Raw genomic sequence first — 21,727 nt, forward strand, 5'->3', positions numbered from 1 at the left:
TTAGCAGGACAAGGACAACAAAACTTATTTTGATTCAATAGCTCCTCGGAGGTTAAACAGTACAAGTGACATAGAAGAAAAGGAAAACCGGTAAGATTTGTTGAATTTGGGACTTTGACAGAAGTGAATGTTCATGAACTTCATCTTTGGTGAGGCTGTTTCTTACTTATGCATGTATCAGGGCTGGACAACTTGCTTAATGGAAGAGCCACATACAGTAAACTTCAGATGTTTGAGAGCTGAAGTATTTTAAGAAGCATTTAAATTCTTAAATATATCTATTCACCATGAACTTTAAATTTATGTTTTAATGCACTGGACTCTCAGTTTATACCCGATAATTAGCGTGAACATTTCTCATTTACCTTTAATATCATGATGCAGAAAGAAGCTGAGCCAAAATATTTTCATGAGCAGCACATATGTGAAAGAGCTGCATGTAAGCTGTGGTTTGGTAACCCCTGACATATAGAGTAATTTTATAGATGTTTGAAATTTCTGGAACGAAGTGTAAATCTTGAATGTTACCTATCCCCAAGCATACATCTTACACAAAGAGTGAAAGACACAACATGTTTGAACTAAGCAGCAAACTATTATCCCTGGGTAGATCCTAATATTTGTAAGGTTTGACTTTGTTTCCCTTGTTAACGTTACCAAAAAAATAATAATCAGATGAGATGAAGCTGCCTGAATTTTACCTTAATTTAACTCTGTTCTTCATATTCCATATGTTGTCAGTTGATCAGTCTACTTATGGGTTTAACATATGTTTGTAAATAATTGAGGCCCTCTCATCCTATACTAGTTTAATCATAAAATGCAGTTTCCATTTTGGCTTGACTGCAGAAGGTGAATGTTTGGTCTTTGTTAGTATTCATGGATGCTTAACATAATTGTCATTGAATGTATGTCTTTCTGTCAAAGTATTCCGGTGGCACATGAATTAACGCCCCACCGGCGTTTGCCCTTCCCACGCACGAGGCACCGGAGCATCCAGCCCTTGCAGGCTATTGGCTGCGGGTACAGTAGATCAGGGCCACGTGCTGCTGCATGGAGAAGCCCGCCCAGTTGGGACCAGGCAGCGATCCCCAACCCCCCTTTGGCAGTCTGAAGTTAGCTGGTCGCCAACTGGGGCTGGGTAGGAATTTTTTGCCGTCAACCTGATTGCATAATGGTTGGTGGTTTTTTCGTCTACCTCAGACTGTGAAGTTAGGGGCGGAGTGGATGTCTACAGGTCTCACTGCTCACTTTAGATAAGGATTATCTTGGTGTACACCACAGGGTGGCAAGGGCCGGGTGGACTTCACGCTTGCTCATGCTGGCTTTCCTTGCTGGGTGAAGCGGGCTGGATGAACCTCAGCCTGGTGGCAAAGGCACATCACGGGTTCGCTCAGGCAGGCCTGAGCTAGCCTGCCACCCTGACCCTTCAGAGTGACAATGAAGGAGGTGGCAGGCTTGTAGTGATGCAGCCCAGAGTCGGATGTGGTCGCCCAAATTGTTATAGGGGGAGGTAGACAGGCAGCTCCCTTTACCCATGTAGAACCCACACAACCTAGTTGTTAGGCCCTGTTGCAGTGTATGGTGTAATTAAATAGTTAATAAAGTGGCCCTTTGTACCATATGCCCTTGCCTGTGTCTTTATTAGGGGGTGCGGGTAAATAGGATCATTCCTAACATTTGAACCTTCATATTTTGTGCCTCTCTTAGCTTTGTTCGCCAGGTTTCCAGGTGATGCAGCAGCCACAGCTTCAGGAGCAGGGTGGCAAGGTCTTGATATTATTTTGTGATAGCACCCTTTTCAGGTGTTCAGTCCTGCAGTTCACTGCATTTGAGTATCCTTGCCTAATGTTGAATGGACAAGATTGTTTTGTTGGTGTTCTGCCTAGCAGTCTTTCTGCCTGTTGGCTGGGGGTGATCTTGGGTGTGCTGTTTGAGTGCCTGCCAGTGGTGCAGCTAATTATCGTGTAGCCTGGTGCCAAGCTCAAAATATTGCCCCGGAAGTGATGTCACAACAGGAAGTGACATCATGCGCAGGTTTTTTAAAAAGTGAAAATTGGGAGGAACCCACCTCCTCCCCCCAGCAGCTCGCCACCCACTTGCTCTGCTGCCTCCCCTCTTTCAGTGGCATAGCTATCTATCTATCTGCTACCTTGGGTCAAAGATTTGTAGCCCCCCCCCGAGACAAATTCAAATTTAATTAAGTAAATAAATAAAAAGTATGCTCCTTATCGGTCAGAGACATTGTGCTGGGGTGAAGAGGGAAGAGGAATGGTTATTCTCCCCTGCTAAATATAAGAGGAGCACCACTTGAAAAAGTTCCTTTTTACCCAGTTAGCAGGGGTAACTGTATTATGATGCATGGAAATGAGAGCTGACTCATATTAACACCTTATTGGTTTCATGCTGAATCATAATCACATGTCATTGCAACATGTCAATAACATAACATGTCATTGGCCCTCAGAACAATCAATCTTGTAGGTCAGTTTTGAGTTAAGAAAATCCACTTTGTTCCATAAGGCAGTTGTGTTTTCATTTTATGGTTAATTGGCCATAACTTTTGATAGAATATAGATATTCCAATGCAGTTTGTTTCATTGCATTCAGTATAATATTACCTTTCCAATGCTATATAACATGATAGTATTATTCATACATACCAAGATTTTCACAATTTTGGTCACTAGTGTCAAACTCAGTTTATTGCCCCCCCAAAGCTTGATACCCGTGGAATTGCTACCCCTGCACCCCATTAGCTATGCCACTGGTGCCCCCAATTCTTGGTTGTAGGGGACTTCAATCTCCATACTGAGGTTCTTTGTTTAGGAATGGTTCAGGATTTTGTGGGTGCTGTGGCAACCATGAGGCTGTCTTAGATTATTTCTGTCCTGGAACATGTGATCAGGCACATGTTGGACCTAGTGTTTTACTATTTGGCAGCTGGATGGTGATCTGGAGATGGAGATGATTAAGATTACAATTTTGTTATAGTCATCACTTCCTGGTAGGGTTTAGAGTGGTCCTTATCTCTACAGGTAATCTATGATCCTACACCTCTACTTTTGACGACTGTTGAGAAACATACAAAATCAGGTGTCCCATGTGCTCATGTGGGGCTTGGTGGTTTAATTCTGTTAGGCCGATACTCCTGCAACTGCAATGGATGTTGGTTTGTTTCTAATCCCAATTCAGGGTGCTGGTAACGACCTTCAAGATTGTTCATGGCTTGGGGATAGGGTATCTGAAGGGCCACTCTATTATGTGATGGCCCATTTCTGAGGTCATCTGGTGGGTGCCCTGGGTATGTGATCATTATCAGAAGTTTGGCTGGTGGTAGCAAGCGGAGAGCCTTCTCGGTAGTGGTGCTTCAACTATGGGACTCCCTCTCTATTAATGAAGATCAGAACCCTCCCTTTTGGCAGAGACACAAGGCATTTTTATTCTATACAGTCTGTCTCTGTTTTACTTGCTGTTTCTGTGTTGATTTATGGTGTATATTATGGATTTTATTGTTGGCCACCTTGGCTCTTTTGCTATTAAAAAAGGTGGTTAACAAATAACATTTAAATAGCCTTATTACTGCAGCCTTTCTTCTTCATACACATTTTTGTCATCTGTTAACTGTGTTACTTTTTCAAGAAATATGCACTAAAATTCAGATGACAAAAATGCATGTGTTCTGAATTTTATGAACATATCCTTTGTCATGAAAGACTACACTGGCCTTTAACTTCAGACATGCTGTGTTCCAAAGTGACTTGTTTTGATAATCTTGGGAGTCATGCATGTAGACTGGAAAAATAGTGTGACTCTCCTGAAATCTGTGTTTCAGTTGGAATAATTTCACAGGAGGCTGACGTGTTTCTTAATGCCCATTTGACTAACTTGTAACCATGTTGTGAGGATTTATCAGTATAACGAACATTTCTAAATGCATTTTGATGTAATTCTTTCTCTGTCTTTTGCCTTTGTAGAGAATCTGCTGTTAACTTGGTACGGAGTGGTTCTTGCACCCGGCCACAGTGGAGGGATGAGCCAAAGGGAAATGAAGCTCCTGCAACTGGTGCACCTTCCACCTATGTATCTACTTACATGAAAAGGTAAGGCATATTGTAACATTGTACTCCCTTCAGGAAACAGCATTAACACCACCAGCTATATTTAAGCTACAACAGTCTTAAAACTGGTTTAAACATACTGGCGCAGTTCAGAGATCACACAGATCTAGGAATTGAGTCATGGTTTTATACAGTGCACCTAGCTTTTCCCATGCACACTCCCACCTCTGCTTTGCATCCAAGAGGAAAGATTTTTCGTTCTGAACCTGGCTTAGTTTTGCATTCAGACTGGACAATCCTGGCTTATTCAAATCAGAGTTGCAGTAACCCAGTATCTGAAACTGAGATGATCCCTGATTGATTTCCAAACTCTGGCTAGAATAAGCTGGAACTGTCTAGTTTGGGTATCGGAACAAACGAGAATTTAATATAAACCAGGGATAAAAGGGAATTGTTTCCTGGGGTGTGAAACTGAGGGAGGGAATACATATCCCTGAACACGTCTTGGCTCTGCAAAATGAAGACTCAGTTCCAGGTCTGTGTGATGTTAGTGAAAACCAGAGGACAGAAACATAAGTGATCAACAGCAAGTTGGTCTGGCTGTATGTATGTAGTGAAAGATAAAATTCTTACATGTTACTGTTCTTGCTGCTTTCCTATGTTTGGAATTTATATCTTTGGAATGGAAAACGTCTTGCTTGCTTCTAATGGAAATTATGCCATTTTGATACCATGTAGCAATTGTTGTTTTTTTGCCCTGACTACAGACATTCACTGGCAACTTATGTCTATAAAGTGATTAGTCTACTTCATGTCAAATCACATTATTTATAGTCTAGTCAACTTGAACCCATTATGTTCCAGAGAAAGTTGCATTCTACATTGCCCAAATATTTTTAGACCTGGCCTTTCTTCTTTATCTCCACCTCCAAAGGTAATCTGTAAGTGTGTCTTATCCTGGATATTAATGGAGTGCAGTGGTCTAGATGACTTTCAGGTATTTCCAATTTGATTATCTTTGTTACTAGAACAACTTTCCCTTGGTTAACAGATCAATTCTCCCATGCCTCTCAATAGCAACAGTGGGTCTTTCACTACAGAAATCTGACTATAGTATTTGTGTATCTTTTTCAATCGGTTAAAGAATCTCTTTGAATCTGTTCATCAGAAGTCTTGCCAGAGTGGAACCAGAGCATTTTTCAGAAGCACTGTAGGATCTTGTCACATAGGCTTCCTCTTAATGAGGGATATAAATAACTGTTAGCAGCTAGAAAATAAGAGACCACACTCTGGATTCTTGGACTAGTTTAGGCATAGACTTTAGTTAAAGTAGTTAGGTAAAATAAATGGTTTCTAAACTTCCATTCAGCTTTCTTGTGAGATCATAGCTTTTATATTCTTCCTGAACATGATGGTAATGACAACACAGTTGTGGAGTTTTTAAACATCAATGTGAATTTAGTGGCCTATGTTCCTATTGCTAATTAAGGAGGGTTTGTGTCTCAAAATCTTAGGAAAGGTTATAAAAAATGCTTGCATTTAAATTAGTTGCTTTCAGTTTTAACTGAAGTTAGTGATGCGGCTATTTTGCCTATGCTTGTTCACTTTCATTTTGGCCTCTTCATTCTTAAACTCTACTTTAGCCATTTTTTCTTGGCTATTTCTGTTCATTTCCTTCTTTGGATGCTTTCATTCTTTTTTACTCAATAGAAAAACCTTTGTATGAATACAGCATGTGCAATTGAATTCCTACTTCCATTTTCCTGTTTCTTCTCTTTATTACATGTTATCTGATGCTTCTTGAAACTTTGACCCTATGTCTCAGTCATTCTACTCAAAACAGCAGTAGTAGGTGTGGACTTTGCCTGACAAGGCTGAGATATAGACCTCCTTGAATTTACTTTGCTGACAGACTTTGGTCAGCAAACATTCTCTCAGCATTTAGTCAGGATCCTGTAACAGCATTTTAGACCTCCACTGAAGGACGTGATTTTCTGCTGTCTTACAGTGCTTCATTTGGTAGAAATAGTGACTTCAGCAGTCCCTACATTTCAACCAATCGCAATGCATCTCCTGCTACCTCACCCACTGTCCTTGGTTCATCTACCTCATTAGGCACAGAGTGGCAGCTTGCCTCTTGTCCCGCCTCTGTCAGTTCAAACCCTACAACATCAGTCCGCCATTGTACCAGGTAAGGGGGTCGTCACAATATGTTGAGATACTTCTGTTGTCATAAAATTGCCAGTGAGTTGCTCTATAAAGTGATATTTTAGTCTGAAAGTTCTTCCCAGTGGCTTCTGTTGCTATCTAGTAAAGTATCGAGACAGATAAGAGTTGCCATATAATGTTTGAATGCCATAAAATACTGTGGTGGGTTCTTTGTGTGGAGTCATACGTCAGTGTTTGGTGGTTTCTTGGCCATGATAAAAAGAAAACACAGACCATTGAGGTAAACGGAGTCATCTTTGACTGATTCTTGGGTTTTTAATTTGTATATTTAATTACCTTTTTATGCCATATTTAACTGAGGGCTTCCTTAAATTATTCACCAGTAACCGTCATAGTTTTATAGTTGGCGGACTCCTATAACTATTCTTTATATAAATTAGTGTTGTGTTACAAACTGAGAATAATGCTTATTCTAAACTTTAATTTTGTGGTGATATGTTAACCCATTTGTTTCCAGGTTATTTTTCTAAGGTGCCTTAAGTTATGCAAGACTCCCTGTTTATATTTTTCAGAACTCCATACAGACAGCAAACTGACTCTACTGTAGAGAAAAGCACAGAAGGCATCTCTTCTAGCATTCCATTAAGTGTCATAACAAATCTCACTGTACCCAGTAGTGCCAATGGTATTACAACTGCCAATTTGAACTCAACAACTGGGACAGAGTCCTCCACTGGAGATGCCAGGGATCGGAGAAGGTTAGCAAGTTTTTGAGTGTATCCTAAAAAGTTGTGTGGGAGCCTTTAGCTCAGTCCACTGAATCGCCTGACAATTTTTCCATTTGCCTTCACTAGGTTTATTTACCAAGCAGCTGCCTAAATACTCTGCTTTAACAATTGATTAGATAAGTGCTTCTCAATCTTTTTACTTCAGTGATCCACCTTGTTGGTCACAGCTTTTAAGTAGTGCCCCAGAATGTCTTGCAACTTCTGGGTAACACTGGTGCCCAACTGACCAAAAGTTGGATCACAACTCACTATTTGAGAACCACTAGATTAGATGTTTTCTTCTAAGTTTGTCCTCCATTTTCCCCTAGAATTGCACATAGTGCTCTGACTACTAAACAGCCTGTGTGCTAAGCAACATTACAAGTATTTTTGAATGTAAGAAATGAACTATACACATATTGTTTCAGAAACTTGAGAGGGTAAATTCTTCCAGCTCTGTAGGATCTTTCTCTCTCTCTCTCTGCTTTGCAATTATAGTTAAAATGGATCTCTGTTTGAAGTAAAGGCTCCTCAACAACTTGCATTGTGGCTTGGGTAAGCTTTGTGTGTCCTAACTTGCGCTGGAGCTGTCAGGGCCTGTGCAGTCCAGTGCAGGTTTGGGGCCAGAAGCGGCACAGCTTGAGGCAAGGGGAAAATTTTTGCCTTATCCCATGTCACGATGCACTGGCCCTGATGGGTCTACTTGGATCTGCGCCCCCTGACGAGGGGGCGCAGATCCAAGCAGAATGGAGCAGCCAGGGGCTACTCCACACTGCCCGGGAATATGGTCAGGATCTGGCATAACGCCTGAATCCTGGCCCCGCCTCCTGCTCCCCACTCTTCCCAGCCCTGAAACACTTCCTCCTCGCCCTCCCCACTCCCCTCCCAGACCTCTGTGTCAGCTAAGCTCAGCAGATGCAAACTTACCCTGCCAGGCACAACTTGCAAAAGCCCTCCCATCTGACCTGAGCCTCTTACTGGTGTGTGTTGTCACATTTTGCTTCCCAAACTGGAAGTAACTGGCGATGACATCACCCGTTATTTCCAGTGGTATTTCCAATAGGTGGGCCTTGTGAAGTGGTGCAGCATGGGACAAACATTGCAAAACACTGTTCTAAACTATATGGTGATTGATAGATGCTTAGAGTGCTCTGCTGTGGATGCTGTACTCTTCTTCTGGATTCAGAGAGGTCCTGATTTGTCAGTTGCTGTCAGCCTCGGAACTGCAGTTCCATATTTCATTTTTTGTTTCACTCCTGATTGAACTCTTAAGACCACCTCAGTTTAGAATGACATTATAGCAGATAATATCTGAGTGGTGAGCAGTTGTAGGATTTAAACTGAGTTCTGAGAAATGTTGGTGCTAGTAGAATCACCTAGTTGGAAAATGCTGATTTTTGGGAAGAAGCCTTATTAAATGGAGAATTGTAGATGTTTCTCGGATCACTATATGAACTTTCAGCACTTGGTGGCAGCTGTCACAATAACGCATTCTTCTAATTTAGGGTTCCCAAATCCCCAAGGTTTTCTTAGCAACAGCAACATAAACTCTCAGACTAATATTAGATCATTAAAATGCCTCCATAACAGGCAGCCTAAACTTGCCTATTTGAAGCCAAGAGATTAAAATTGAAATGCATTGCTAGGTTTAGGGAAGAGTGAATAAGAGCCATCTGGAATGTCTTTCTTTCAGAAGGGTACCACATCACAGATTGCAGCACCATCCTGTGAGTGTTTGCCAAAAAGCAAGTTGTACTGTGTTCAGTGGCACTTAGTGAGCATAGAATTGTATGCTCAGAGGTTTTAATTTCCTTCACTAACATTTTAGGCCTGTCAAAGGAAATTTGCATTGTGAGATGTCTGAACCATTTTCCTACCTGCATTATGTTTTAAGTGTCACAAATGTATATACAAGGGTTCCCCTCATATTTTTCCACATCAATTTTGAAACTGCTTCTCTGTGATCCAATCCTACGTTGTTCCTGTAACATTTAACTGAAGAAATCACTTGAGTGTTCCTCCCGACATAAAGGTCCTTTGCTTTGTCTGTGTGGTTCTTCTATCCATAGGATGGTAAAATAGCGTCAGACCAGACCAAGGGTTCCCAAAGTATGCATCACCATGCCTTAGGGCAGGGGTGACCAACCTGCAACACGTGTGCCACTAGTGGCATATGGACAGTTTTTAATGTGTGAAACTGTGGGGCCCTCTGTCTCAAGATCCTCTGGTGGAGGAGGCTACATCTACCATTTGGGTACCCAGGGTATTTTGTGGCAGTAGTCACTCAAAGCTATGAGTAGATCTGGTATCCACCTCAAGATCTGGGGGGGGGGGGATCAGGTTTACCGGCCACTCAATGGCAAATTTGACAACCAGAGCTGAAAACACCACCCTTGGTACGCTGTTAGTCATTGGCATCCTTCATTCTCGGAAGACTATGGTGTCGCGCTCTAAAAAATTGTTCTGGAACAGCGTCCAGTGTGGCTGAAAAGGCCGATTTGGGAGTGACAATCCCTTCCATGCTGGGAGCAAATGTAGTCTGCCCCGGGTGTGTGTCTCTGACTGTGGGCCTTCCTTCTTTGCCTCAGTCAAGTGTCTCTTCAAACTGGGAGACGCCATGCTGCACAACCTGCCTCCAAATGGGACGCTCAGGAGCCAGGGTTTCCCACCTGTTGAGGTCCATTCCGAAGGCCTTCAGATCCCTCTTGCAGATGTCCTTGTATCGCAGCTGTGGTCTACCTGTAGGGCACTTTCCCTGCACGAGTTCTCCACAGAGGAGATCCTTTGGGATCCAGCCATCGCCCATTCTCACGACATGACCAAGCCAACGCAGGCGTTTCTCTTTCAGCAGTACATACATGCTAGGGATTCCAGCTCGTTCCAGGACTGTGTTTGGAACTTTGTCATGCCAGGTGATATCGAGGATGTGTTGGAGGCAGCACATGTGGAAAGCATTCAGTTTCCTCTCCTGTTGTGTGCAAAGAGTCCGTGACTCACTGCAGTACAGAAGATCTGTAGACCTGGATCTTGGTTTGTTCCGTCAGCTTCTTGTTGGCCCATACTCTCTTTGTGAGTCTGGAAAACGTGGTAGCTGTTTTACCAATGTGTTTGTTTAGCTCAGTATCAAGAGAAAGAATGTTGGAGATTGTTGAGCCAAGGTACACAAAATCATGGACAACCTCCAGTTCATGCGCAGAGATTGTAATGCAGGCAGGTGAGTCCACATCCTGGACCATGACCTGTGTTTTCTTCAGGCTTATTGTCAGTCCAAAGTCTTGGCAGGCCTTGCTAAAACGATCCATGAGCTGCTGGAGATCTTTGGCAGAGTGGGTGGTGACAGCTGCATCGTTGGCAGACATTTCAGCTGGACTTTAGACTTTGCTCTTAGTCTGGAGAGGTTGAAGAGCTTTCCGTCTGATCTGGTCTGGAGATAGATGCCTTCTGTTGCAGTTCCAAAGGTGCTTCAGCAGGACAGCGAAGAAAATCTCAAACAAGGTCAGCGCAAGAACACAGCCCTGCTTCACTCTGCTTCGGGTGTCAAAGGGGTCTGATGTGGAGCCATCAAAGACTACAGTGCCCTTCATGTCCTCGTGGAAAGACCTGATGATGCTGAGGAGCCTGGGTGGACATCCGATCTTGGGGCGAATCTTGAAGAGTCCATCCCTGCTGACCAGGTCGAAAGCCTTCATGAGATCTATGAAGGCTATAAAGAGTGACTGTCGTTATAGAGTGGCATGTTAGTAGGTGCTGTTAGTTATGCTGTTAGTAGAGTGGCACATTCAAGATTATCTGCATAACAAGTGGTACATGGCATGCTGTTGGTTGGCCACCCCTGCCTTACAACAACTCAGAGGTGCCTCCGATTGTCCCTGGTGGACCCTCCGACCTGTTCCCCAGGTACTGCAGCTCAGATCTTGTGAGATTTGGTTGCCATCTTGGATCTCATGGAAATTTGTAAATTCTGGGTGCTGCCATCTTGGATCTTGCAAGATTTTGTGAGATTCAGATGGTGGCATCCTGCTGAGCTGGAAAGAAAAGGCTCTGGGGTGCCATGACCCTGGTAAGTTTGGGAACCACTGAACTAGAACATTAGGAAGTGGCTTCTACATCACTACCACAATGCATGATTTGCACTATATTGAACAGCATGTAGATTCTGTCTGTAAGCAGAGCAGTTCATTTTAGAGGACAGATTTCAGATTAGACCTGCTATTATACTCTGCTTTTGTTTTCAACATTAATCATGGAAGCCTAGAAGTTTGTTAATTTTTTAATTTATTACAGTAATTATATACCACCTTTCTTAGACTCAGGGTGCTATAGGCAACTCCCAGGGAGTAGATAAGACTGCTAGTGTGGGCTGCAGTACCCTTTTGAAAGCTGCTTGCATGATCAGTGATAAAGCTGCTGTTAAAATTGTCATGATTTCCTCTGAGCTGATTGACTTGGAATCTCTTTTCTAGGAAGTTCTCCTTTACTCAGTGTTGGTTTGATACTTCAGTGTTTCCTTTAAGTGGTGGGTGAAGGAGTGCATTTTAAATGTTTAAAGGAATTATTTCCAGCCTTGATAATGAAAGTAGAAGATTAGCTATTCCAACTTTGCACTACCAACCCTTTAAGTTCCCTCTGCCATGCAAGGTATGGTATATAGGCTGTTGTGACACCACAAGACACTACAGGAATGCTTTCCTTTGTTCCATAAATTCCACCTCCTATCTATGTATTGAATTTACACATTTTGCATGTTTGTACTGTTTAATGACTTGCTAAGGTATGAATACAAGAAAATACTAATTTCCAAGGCAGTGAATAACACGTGGATAAAAGCAATTTGTTCAGATCCCAAATAACACAATGTTTCACAATAGGTTTTGTTCCCTCATCTAGAGAACAAGTAGTGCAACAATGTTATATAGTGTGGCACTTGTCACAACGCCTCCTCATGAACAGCAGGGTAGCCTCAGGGCACACTTTCCAGGGCTACCCCCTCTGAACATGACCACTCTGGTCACATCCGGAAGGTGAGCTGAGGCCTGGGGAGGCTGCGCATGGCCTCCCCAGACCTCAGAAGGCTTTCTAAGGCCATAAAGCATCACTTCCCAATTTTCCCAAAAAACGGCATGATCTTCTAAAGCCTCCTGGAGGGCTTAGAAGGCGTCGGATCACACTCTGGATGTGACCAAAGTACAGCTGTGGTTGTGTTCGAAGAGGGTAGGGGGGCAGGACCCTAGCAGTCATGGTTGGGGGCATCATTGCCACCCCCAGAAGAGTGCTGAATGGGGTCCTGTGACCCCCTCACTACACTGCTGCTCATGAATGGTATGTGTGTCCACCTGGGAGGTGAGGAGAGGACCAGTGATGAGTAGCGTGACAGAAATAGGCTGTGTGTGTGTAGAATCATGGAGTTGATTCATGATGTATTCAGCATATATATGGGGTGGGGGAGAAAATGCATTGGATATGGAGAAGACAGATGCTGATTTGGAGCTGTTGGGAGTGTTCACACAGGCAAACATCTTTATTTTTAAATGCTTCAGACTCCACTTCCAAATCAGAGGGCAGTGAATGATCAAATAACAAGTTCAGCATAATTTAAAAATACTCTAAATTCAGCTGTTCATATTGTACAGAGCTGGTAGAGCTTATTCAGGGATTTGGAGTGGGGTGCCACCAGTATGCTGATGACACCCAGCTCTTTCTCCTCTCCACCTGATTCCAGGGTGTCTGAGGTACTGGAGCGCTGCCTGGAGGCGGTGGGGATCTGGACAAGGGCTAACAAGCTGAAATTAAATCTGGAGAAGACAGAGGTTCTCCTGGTTCAGAAATCCATGATGGTGATTCTTTGCCTTTTGAGAAGTCCTTATAACACTGATTAATGAACTAGCTGTTTAGTATGGTTATGAATGAATACCATAGCACCCCTTGAATGAGTGTGTAAAGGTCCTATAAAATAAAATTTTAGTACGTTGGTAGACAACACCTACCAGCCCTGTAATGATCAAAGTCTGCTTCATACCGAAGCACTTAGTTTGTCAGAACTGTCTTGTAAGGGATTTGCAGATCCCTGCATGAATGAAGTACTTGAGGTATTGTCTGCCTGGAAAAGAGGTGTGTTTCCCCTCCATGCTATATACTTGGTGCTGCGTTAGAAAAGAACAGCAAAGGCCTTCATGCACTTAAAGAAGCAAGCAGTCATCCAACACCTGCTGCTGAAAGCACTTATCAGTCATGCTTTTATAGTTTATCGCAAAGAGATTAAGTTGTCCTTTTATAAAAAGAGCTGCCAGTACTGGTGTGGTGATGTAGGAGGGGCAGGAATTCTGCTTGCTGTTTGATTTCCCTTGTTCGGAAGAGGAAAAGCTGCTGTTGCTTTATCAGTCATCGGGCTGCATTTTTGTGTGCAAGAGGTCAGGGTGAGGACTTGTGTGTTACTATTGAAATTCTGGCTTCCTGTGTGGTACTCAAGCAGGTGTACTTGCAAGGTTTTCAGCTCCTGGATGGCCTTTCTGCAGAAATTCAAGGTGGGAGTTCTTATTAGCCCCCGAGTCACATATTTATGCTCTGCAAGGGAATAAGAACATGGGAAGGTGAAAATAGATGATGTACTTAGCTTGTGTAGGAATGTAAGAAACAGGTTTGTACGGAGGGAGGAATGTGTTAGCATTGCAAAGTAGCAGAAACAGCGGATAAAGCTGTCAGTCTTTTTTAGTTTTTACATTTTATTCTTCTCTTGCCTCTTGGCTTACTAAGTAAACCTGTATGCTTGTGACCTTAGGTTATGATTTTTTTAAACTGAATAAAAATCACCATACATACATCTTTAACAAGTGAGATTTGGATTATTGTCCACTTTTGAGAACTTTCATTAAGATTAATAGAATGTTCCCTGAAACTGTCTTATCCTTATTGCCTCTTAATGGGGACTGTAAGTAAAAGTGAATTGGGGATGGGTTAATCTGGTTGAGCTCTTGTCGTCTTTTATAATTAACTCGTCTTTCAGTAGTTTAGTAAAGCTCTGTAGACTTAAAATTCACAAAATAAATGGTTTAATATACTATAAAAATTAAATCAATACATGTTCTAACTATGCTGAAATTCAGGTCAAATACTATAAAATTCACAAGTCCTAGCTGCTGAAGCCTATTATGGTTGGCCTGACAACTTGCAAACTGTCAGTTTTTTCACTGTTTTTCGCTCCACAAGGTGGCAGCAGATGACTTTTGATCCTGCTCTTAATGATCATCAGATCATGGAAAATAGTAGTTTCTAGCTTTTAAAAAATATATTTTAATGTATTGTACTCACTCCTGTAAAAAGAGAATTGGTTAATTTTTCTTCAAATTAGTTACCTTGGTATCAGCTTCCCTTTTAGTAATGTGAAACTGGGAGGAAATGCCTTCTATGTCTGATAATAGCTTTGAAGCTCTGACTGCTGCATCTTGTGTCCTATGCAGTTTCTTCTATTACAGGATGGTCCCATAGTCTAAAGGGAGGTAAAATAAACTTTGAGATTCTACCTAACCCAAGAATACCCCATATTTCAAAGTTGTCATGTAAAATGGCACAAAATGTTTTGGTTCACCGAACTGCTACTGTCTCCAAGTGCAGCTGTGCCTGTAGTTGTTTGCTTATGATGATCACTCCTAAGTGAACTAATGTGCAAGATTTTAAAGCTCAGTAGTGAGTGTACGAAATCCTCAGACATTCCTGCACCCTGTAAATATTCACATTTTGTTATTGTGTTCAGCATGACCAATTGGATTTGGATCATGTGCTCTCCTTGTTTTTGTTAAGGGTTACACAAAATTTGGTGAAATATCACTATTGCCCAGTTCTAAACTATGGCATCCATGCTGCTGCGTTTGCAGATATTCCCTCTGTGGCTTGCAGATGTCACGTGCTCCTGACACTGCAAACCCTCCATGATGAAGTGCCCTTAGTTTGCATTTATTTTTAGGGCCTGAACATAGGGGAGAACCGAGCCTGATGGCCATTTCACCTGGGCTTGGACATCTAGGAGGGCCAGCTTGGATTGAAAACCCATTGCTGTGAGAGAAAATGAAACTTAAATTGTAGATTGTGTTTAAGTTTACTTAAGTTTCTAGAGACCACAGTCCTAAAATGGCAGTCCTTGGCAAGCTTTCGACTTTTGTCATTTAGAAATATATACTGATAAATTTCTGCCAATAAATCAAGCTTAGATCATCTCCTTCCCTTATCTTCAAGGTCACTCAGGGGTCAGGGCTGTTCAAGCAAGTGGATAATTCCACTGCAGAGCAAGAGGACAATGCAGAGGTAATTAGAGGGCTATTAGTCTCCATGGCAACCCCTCCAGGGCAAGCTGCAGCCAAAGTTAACCTTTTATTCTCTTCCTGAGAAAAAAGCAAGCCAGGGCTTAAAGCTTCCATTTAAATCAAGCAGCCCTCATTCTCTTTAGCAGACCCTTCTGCACCCTCATTTCATTTTTCAAATGTTTGTTAGAGGTCTAGTTTTTTAAACACTAGAATGTAATCCTTGTTTCCATCTGAAATAAAGTCCAAGGGTATAATTCAGTGCACTATTACTTAAGAACGACACCCATAGAAAGCAATGGGGTCTTCTTCTGAGTAAAAAGAGTTGCAGCTATGTGGAGCTTGCTTGCTTGCTCATGCTCATTCCTTGTTGCTTGTGTCTCTACTGTGAATTGAACTGCACACTTCCAGTTATGTGTTCTGTGTTGTATGTTATATGCAGAGCCTCTGGCTTAACACACCAGGTGCCTTAAAGGAGGGCTTGATTAATGGTTCTACTGGTATGTTGTTTACAGTGCACTTATTCTGATAGTGTTTACTAAAAGGCTGTGAAGACCAGAATTTAAAAAGTTAATGAATAAAAATGTATCTTATGATTTTTTTTATATTTTTAATTAGGGACTGTACAGTTCTTAGGTAACAATTTCTGGTAGGTTGTTTTTCAGGATCTGGCCTCGAGTAAAATCTATATATAATTGGACACCCCCCCCCTAAGTTTAAATCCACCCACCTCCAACTTATCTGAGGGTCACAAAGTTTTGTGGGTTTTTTGTTCAAAGCCTGCCCTCAACTTATCTATGAGATCGACTTATGCTCAAGTGTCTTCAGTAAATGCATCTTCACCACAAGTAGCCACTTAGTCTATTTATCATAATTTGCTCCTCTGAAACAGACAGATCAGTTATGCATACTGTGATTTCCCCAAATGTAGAAACGGATACAACAATTATTAGAAGTACCTAGAGCAGGGGTGCTCACACTTTTTTTGGCTCGAGAGCTACTTTGAAACCCAGCAAGGCCCGGAGATCTACCGGGGGGAAGGAAGCGTCTGACAGACACCCCCTTTGATGTATGGAGCCCCTGCTGGACCAGGTCAGAGGAGGCCCACCAAGTCCAGCTTCCTGTGCCCCACAGTGGACCACCAGATGCTTCAGGAAGCACACGGGAGGCCTCTCCTCTCTCCCCACCCCACATACTGGGGGCAGCCACAGGTCCCCCCAAGAGGCACATGCCCAGCCTTGCTGCACTACGGGGGGAGGAGCTCCCCACTCCCCGCCCCCCCAAACTCTTTGTGGCTGTGCCCCGAGACCAGCAGGGAGAGGGAGGCGTCACAGGTCCTCCTCGGAAGGGGCGGGGGGCTTTCCCGTTTCCATGGAGAGGGGCTGCGCGTGCAGGCGGCAGGCAGGGGAGACACTGCTCCCACCGGCCCTCCTCCTGCAGCGGTAGGGGAGGCCAGGGGGGGTCATCTCACCTGTCAGCCCCGACCGAGAGCGGCAGCGGCCGCAGCACTTACCTCTGGGCTCCTACAGGGGCGGCTGGCCCGGGCATGGCTGGGCTGGGTTGGACCGGACCTGACTGGAAGGGAAGGGGAGGGTCACTCGGGGCATCCCGCGGCAACCGCCATCAGAGCAACTCCATCTCGAACTCCCGCCCCTCCCCCCTTCCGCTACGGAGCCCCAGGAAGCGCCTCAGTCCAGTGCAGCCCAGCTCCCCCTCCCACCACTGCCCACTTTAGCTCCTGCTCTTCTGGCATGCAGCTCCACTAAACTGATGTAACTGACTAGAGTCTAGTCGGTTTCGTCAGTTTTGTTGCTGCATGCCTGAAGAGCAGCTAAAGTGTCAGTTTCAGTGTCAGTTTAGTGTCAGCTAAATATGTCAGTTTCATCTAGTCACTAGACGAAACTGACATATTAATAGTTTGGAGAGACAGGGCTCTGCGATCTACTCATTTTGTCTCGCGATCTACCGGTAGATCGCGATCCACCTATTGAGCACCCCTGACCTAGAGCATTTAAGAGCCTTATCTTAATTGGAAATATCCCTAACACTTCAGAAATAGTTCAGGCATATTGTAATTTTAAGAGAAGGAATCTGAAGGTCTTTGTTAGTTGTTGTCTATCTACATCTTGGGAGAACATTATGCATTTGTAAAGCCACTCTTTATAGTGTAGGTACTTGCTGTCATATGACAATATAGTTGAAATTAATACCTTGTGATCCTTGTAAAGGATTCCCAGTGTCTGAACTTTAGCATTTTAGCAGGTAAAAAACTGTATGAAAAGCAACCCAGTTGTGTGTGGAACAATGCTTTGGCTGAAGTAATTAAACTTGAAGTTTTTATTTGGCTTAAATTTATCCTACAGTAAGGTTGTCGTCATTAGCGCAGCAGAACTTTCATTTTGTGTCATGGGCAGTGCAATCCTGTTCTCCCAGAGCTGACACAAGTCCCTTGTGCCGGCTCCCTGCAAATGTGCTATAAAGCATGTTTGCGGTGACTTGGGAGGAGGGAACTGATGCGGTGTCTGAACATGGTATGTGCTGGCCTGGGCAGGCCGGCGCAGGGGTTGGTTCTGGGTGGTGGGAGGGTGCAATGGGGGTGGGTAGGGAGAGTTTCTGGGAGGTAGATCTGGCCTGTGCGGAAGGTGGGGTGGGACTGGCCTGTGGTTGTATCCATTCAGCCATGAAGCTCATTGGTGAGTCAGTCATGTTTTTGGCTTAAACCTGGTTAACAGGCTGTGTTAAGGATGCCCTTTCAAGGTGCCCTGAGCTCCTTGGTGGAAGGATGGGATATAAATAGAATACCTTGAATATTGTTTCAGCTCCATTGATTAGTGAGATGCTGAACCCTGTAAACATGCACCCTGGAAACACAAGGTAGAACCAGATAACCACCTGATATGTATGAAAAGGAAACCCTGTTTGCCAGATTTCAAAAGATGTCTTTGTCCCTTTTAGGTCCTATTTGACTCCAGTGCGAGATGAAGAAGCAGAATCTCTAAGAAAGGCACGATCCAGGCAAGCTCGCCAGACTCGTAGGTCTACACAGGTGAGAAACAAGCCCTTGATCACACGTCTGCTTTGAACAAAGTCTTGGAAGACAGTTAAGCCCAGACTTCTGTGATTCTTCAAAGAAGGGAATTAACTACATACCGTATATATGAGGGTTACAATTTTGGTTTAAGATCAGATTTTGGTGGGCCATTTTTTCTTTCTCCATGAAAAAATACACAAAAAAGTATGTTAAACTGGGAAGCAAAATCTATATCAACATTTCTCTGCAATGTTTTCAATGGGTTTTGTGCTACAGAAGAAAAACCTTTCTTCTAAATCAGCCCTGTAATGGTGTGATTTTGTGTTTAGCATTTGTTTCTAAAGAATGCATTGTTAAACCATGCTAGCTAAAATATAGATTATGGGTGAATTGCTAACTTTGAGTGTCTGACCTTAATTGGCAATTGAGCCTGGACAATGAGGAAAAGGTAACCTAACTTGCTATATAAACTATGATGTTTGCAAATGCAGATATAATAGATGCAACTTTCTTCTGTTCCCCAGGGTGTAACACTTACAGATCTTCAGGAGGCTGAAAGAACTTTTAGTCGATCTCGAGCAGAACGGCAGATGCAGGAACAGCCAAGTGAAAAATCAGAAATAATTGAAGTGAACAAGGAAGAGAGTGAGAGAGGGGAAGGTACTACAACAAGGGAACCTGGAGAGTCTCTCCCACGATGGAATAGGAACTTGGATGAAGAGGTGAACAACAATGGCTCAAGATCTCACTTTGCATAATGTATACATTCTCTGGTTTTCTGCCAGCTGTAATCAATATGCTCTTTCTATTTATCTTCCTACTAACCATTATTTATGCTCATGTTTATCTTGTAGCCTGTCAGTCGTCGATTGAGGTGCCCAACACTACAAGACAAACCCACAACCCCTGTGTCTCCAACGTTAGCCCCTTACCTTTATTCAAGTTCTCACCTGCCCAGGACAAGTAGATCTCTAGCTTCTGACTCTGTGAACCCAGCTGACTTCCAAAGCACTTCTGCTGCCAACATGGACAAAAATGGTATTCATCATTGTTAACAGACTATATTGTGCAAATCTTTTGGTCATTGTCAGTACTTGGTACATCTAATATTTCATTCCTCTTGAGTAAGACAAAGAGAAGTATGATGGAATACCTGTGTGTACACACATACAGTACAGAGAGAGATGGGTCACAGTGGCCCCAAAATGCCTGTCCTTTCAGTATTGTTATTGAAAACAGTTTTACAATGTTTTTTATTTTACAAATGCTTTCAAGGTAGTTTACAATTTAAAAATGGTAAGCTAGCTTTTTTAAAAAGAGAAAATACAGAATGAAGCAGGTGAAAATGATGGTACTGTGTGCTGGAGTTTCAACAGTTTTAACATAATGTTTGGATCACATTTCTCTTAGTAGGCAACACTGAAAGGACACCTAGCTAGGAATTTGAATCCCTGTTTGAAGGATCATAGTAATCTCAGCTGTATTTATCTTTAAGCTAATGACCCCCATCCTATCATGATATCTCTGCTACTTGGAGAATTTTTTACTTTGGTCCTTTACCTTCCATAAAAGAATATGGATTGTTAGGTTTGTGCGCTGAAAAAGCCCCATGTGGACCATGTTCATTTGTTTTGAAATGCTTCCATAGCTTTCATAAACTAATTGGACCTGCATATTTTAGTTAAATATACACTTCTTTGGGCAGAATGCGAAGATCAGGATGCTGAAGATAGAACTTCAAACAAGCAATCTGTTCGGGATAGAAGGCGACCAAAAGAGAGGCGAAGAGGCACAGGAATCTTTCTCTTCACAAAAGACGTAAGTTATGCCATTTCTGGAGATGGTTGAGGAAGAAGATTAAGTGCAGGTCTGTTGAAACAAAGATTATTCTGCCAATTGCTGTGGAAGGTGCAACAAACAAATCCTTTCCAATAGAAAGACAAAGTTGTACTTAACCCTTGTTTTCCTGTAGCAGGTAAACATTGCCTTGAGGCAAGTCTTCAACAAATCACAGTGTGGAGCTGAGTAAGCCACTGCAGTAGCAATGCAGTATATTATTCTCCCTTCTACCTTGTAATAACTAGAAGGCTAGAAAGAAGGGGGAGAAGCACATGTTCAGTTTTCATAGGGCAACCCAGTTTAACAGCCTGGACAAATAGAGCAACCTGTGGGCAATTGCTTCCTGAATCATCTGCAAAATGATGCAAAGACGTTACCTAGACAGTAAGTACAGCTTAAGACATTTTGTGGATTTTAAGACAATTGTGATCAAAGGTTGTCATCCTTCTACTGCAGTGTTTTTCAGCCTTTTTCATCTCACGGCACACTGGGAAGGCACTAAAATGGTCAAAGCATACTATCTGTTTTGACATTTGACAAGGCACACTGCTGCCAGTAGGGGGCTCACATCCCCTAATGTCCCTCTTCCATCTAGAGACCATTCATGGCACACCAGTGTGCCATAGCACACTAGATGAAAATGACTACTGTGAAAATGACGGCTCTACTGGGTGAAAATGACAGCTCTACTGTAACATATTAGCAAAGAGCAAACCCCCTGCCTAATAATCAGAACTTCTAATCCTAAAAGCTTTGTAACATGCCGCTGTATAAATGAGACCAGTACGCTTCAATGTTCAAGCCCTTCAGATCCCTTTTGCTCTCTAGTCCCAGAAACAGGGCACCCAGAGTTCTTTGAGAGAATGCATTAAGTTCAGAAATGTTAATTCAGTTCATCACAGTTCACTTCTTCAAAACATATCACAAGACCAATTGCAATAAAAAAAATCTTTATGGATTCAAAAGTTTTGGGGGTCATGCAAACTGTTATGATGATGATCATGTTATAATTATAATTTTCTATCACCCCCCGCCCACTTCTAGGATGAAGAGGTAGATGGTACTGAGGAAGAAAAGGAGCCTCGGGTAAGTGGAGAACCTTAAGTTTATGCATTCATTTGGTCTGTTTCATTCAGCATAAGTTTGCAGAAGTCTTCTTGGTCCACTTGTGTTTTGTGGTTAAATAGCTGAAATGTTCTGAGGTCTCCAGGTACCTTTTTAATTTATTCTTTTCCTATATACCTAATAATACTACATGCTTAGTACTCCCATCTTCTTATTGGTATTTGTTAAACTCTTCATTAATTGAGCTATAATTAGAGGTGGCAGAAAAATGTTGTTTTTTCAGAGATTTCAGTGTTTCCTAAAAGTTAGAAGTGCAGAAAGCAGTGTTATGTGTGTTTGTTCAAAATTTATATTAGAATTATGATAGCTTCAAAAGTGTACTAGGTAGGTGATATAGATGGTATAGTGTCAGCAGATGACACATGCATGCAGCAGATGCAGTCCTTATCCCTGCAATCCCTCTCCCATTAAATAGTAAATCAAAACAAAGCGGTTTTATTTTTT

At 42.6% G+C, this 21,727-nt stretch overlaps 1 protein-coding gene across 8 annotated transcripts in view; it reads left to right on the forward strand.

The window, feature by feature from the left end:
* The window catches only part of PPP1R12B (protein phosphatase 1 regulatory subunit 12B), a 141,048-nt gene that overhangs the window by 56,230 nt on the left and 63,091 nt on the right, over positions 1–21,727 (forward strand). For 3 of the 8 annotated variants that reach the window (XM_066625934.1, XM_066625932.1, XM_066625939.1), the window contains exons 11-19: positions 5–90; positions 3,978–4,103; positions 6,070–6,252; positions 6,803–6,988; positions 18,244–18,334; positions 18,844–19,041; positions 19,174–19,357; positions 20,025–20,137; positions 21,203–21,244. In XM_066625934.1, the coding sequence (XP_066482031.1) occupies positions 5–90; positions 3,978–4,103; positions 6,070–6,252; positions 6,803–6,988; positions 18,244–18,334; positions 18,844–19,041; positions 19,174–19,357; positions 20,025–20,137; positions 21,203–21,244 (1,209 nt within the window). The remainder of the gene's footprint in view (positions 1–4; positions 91–3,977; positions 4,104–6,069; positions 6,253–6,802; positions 6,989–18,243; positions 18,335–18,843; positions 19,042–19,173; positions 19,358–20,024; positions 20,138–21,202; positions 21,245–21,727) is intronic. The other 5 variants (XM_066625935.1, XM_066625933.1, XM_066625938.1 and 2 more) reach the window with 3 other exon arrangements.

Source organism: Tiliqua scincoides, chromosome 4 (genome assembly GCF_035046505.1).
Source record: "Tiliqua scincoides isolate rTilSci1 chromosome 4, rTilSci1.hap2, whole genome shotgun sequence".
Lineage (NCBI taxonomy): Eukaryota > Metazoa > Chordata > Lepidosauria > Squamata > Scincidae > Tiliqua > Tiliqua scincoides.